At 46.5% G+C, this 1875-nt stretch overlaps 1 protein-coding gene across 1 annotated transcript; it reads left to right on the top strand.

Annotated features, from left to right (window-relative positions):
- Nucleotides 1-595: 595 nt before the first annotated feature.
- LOC149177349 (uncharacterized) lies at nt 596-1261 on the top strand. Its single transcript, XM_089421723.1, has one exon. The coding sequence runs from the start codon at nt 596-598 to the stop codon at nt 1259-1261; it is 666 nt and encodes a 221-aa protein (XP_089277849.1).
- Nucleotides 1262-1875: the final 614 nt, after the last annotated feature.

Here is a 1875-nt window from a genome sequence, read left to right as displayed (position 1 = left end):
CCATATCCGCTGCTCTTTTTTCAGATGTTATGTTAAATGTATTGCATACATCTCTGCATTCCCCCTCATCTGCATTTTGCACTATTCCTTCCATCCCCTGTTCTTTATCAGTGCCCCCACCCACTTTTTCCACCACTCCCACCTCCCACAGGGATTTCTCCACACCCCCTTCTCACAATTCCACCTCTTCTAGGCCAGATCCCCATCCCTACAACCTCCGCTCCATACTTCAAACCAAAAACACGCATCTTGGTTTGGGTCGATCCCCAGGAAAGACCAAGCTCCACAAACCTACTAGAGGGCGCCCATCAAAGATCAAATCTGCCATCAAGTCTGTGGTGGCGGATGTTGCAAGGGGCCGACAGCATACCATTGAGAGGGCGCTTAGAGCATTGGAGCCCATTGCCCATGGTCCCTCATGATTTGGCTCTCCTACAATTGCCGGGGACTAGCCAACCCCAAAAAGAAATTGGCTCTCAAAAGATTGTTAAAGGATACATTCTGTGACATACTCTTCCTTCAAGAAACTCTTGGCTCTTCTGAAGATACTATCCGAACCCTTCACTCTATCCTGCCGGGCTGGACTTTTTAGGGTATGGATGCCATAGGCAGATCTGGTGGACTCGCAATTGGCATCAACCCTAAAACAGTTAAGCATATATCCACCTGGGGGGGCATGGGTTTCATGGGCATGGACATTTTCGTAGGGGAGCTGGGACTTCAATTAAAAGTGATTAACATATATGCTCCTAATCGGAACAGAATGGATTTTTGGCACCATTTGTTGGATCATGATCTTGTCACAAGCTCCACCATCATAGGGGGGGATCTAAATTTTTCATTGGGCATGGAAGAATCCTGGGGACACCAAGCTCAAATCGATCCTATTTCCGATCAGATGTGTACTCTACTGGATACCTGCAATTTAGTTGATGTTCCCATGAATAAGAAGCTGCCCACCTGGCACAATAGGTGGACTGGGGAGGTTGCCCTCGGCCGAAGATTGGATCGGTTCTTGATTCATGAAAACCTCATCCGTTACCTCCCCCTGTATCGACAATGGGTGGGAACTGGAGGCTCTTCTGATCATCTACCCATTTTTCTACAAATTACTGGACCTTCAAGAAAGTCGCGCTCCCCCTTCAAATTCTTTGCTGGGCATCTAAAAGATCCTGACTACATCAACATGGTGACTGAGTTCTGGAGAGCTCAACCCCCCCGAGGGAACAGAGGTCGGCTGCGGACTTCTGTTTTCGGCTAAATAAACTCAGGTCAATGACAGAGGAGTGGTCTAAGAGGAAGAAGACGAGAGATGATCAGAAACTTGCGGATATTGAATTACAGATTGCACAGTTATTGGATGATCAGGGGCTAGGTTTCTTAACAGAGGAGACTAAAATGAATCTTGTCACGTTGGAGAACCACAAAAATAAGTTGCTACTGGAAAAATAAGAACAATGGAGATTGAAAAGTAGATCCACCTGGCTCCAAGCGGGTGATGGTAATACAAAATTCTTCCACAACTTTGCAAATGGAAGAAAGGCCACCAATACTATCTGGCAGATGCCTTGTGAGTCTGAGGGTTGGGCCTCTACTCACCCACAATTAGCCAAATTGGGGATTACACATTTCAAGAGGCAATTCACTGCATCGGCAGTCATCAACCTCCCGGATATCATCAATTTAGCTAGCCACTTTCCAAGGTTTGTGGATCAAGAAGAGGCAGAAGACTTAAATCAATCGGTCACTCTGGAAGAATTGGAAGGAACTCTCAAGTGGTTCAAAAAGAATAAGAGTCCTGGCCCTAATGGCTGGCTAGTGGAGTTCTATTTGTCATTTCTGGAGCTTCTGGGAGGGGATCTCCTTGCAGTCATT

Source organism: Pinus tabuliformis, chromosome 4_1 (assembly GCF_031772625.1).
Source record: "Pinus tabuliformis cultivar Carrire ecotype Pingquan chromosome 4_1, CPIR1, whole genome shotgun sequence".
In the NCBI taxonomy this organism is placed as follows: domain Eukaryota; kingdom Viridiplantae; phylum Streptophyta; class Pinopsida; order Pinales; family Pinaceae; genus Pinus; species Pinus tabuliformis.
The sequence above is the reverse complement of the archived record's forward strand: the minus strand, read 5'-3'. Positions and strand labels throughout refer to the sequence as shown.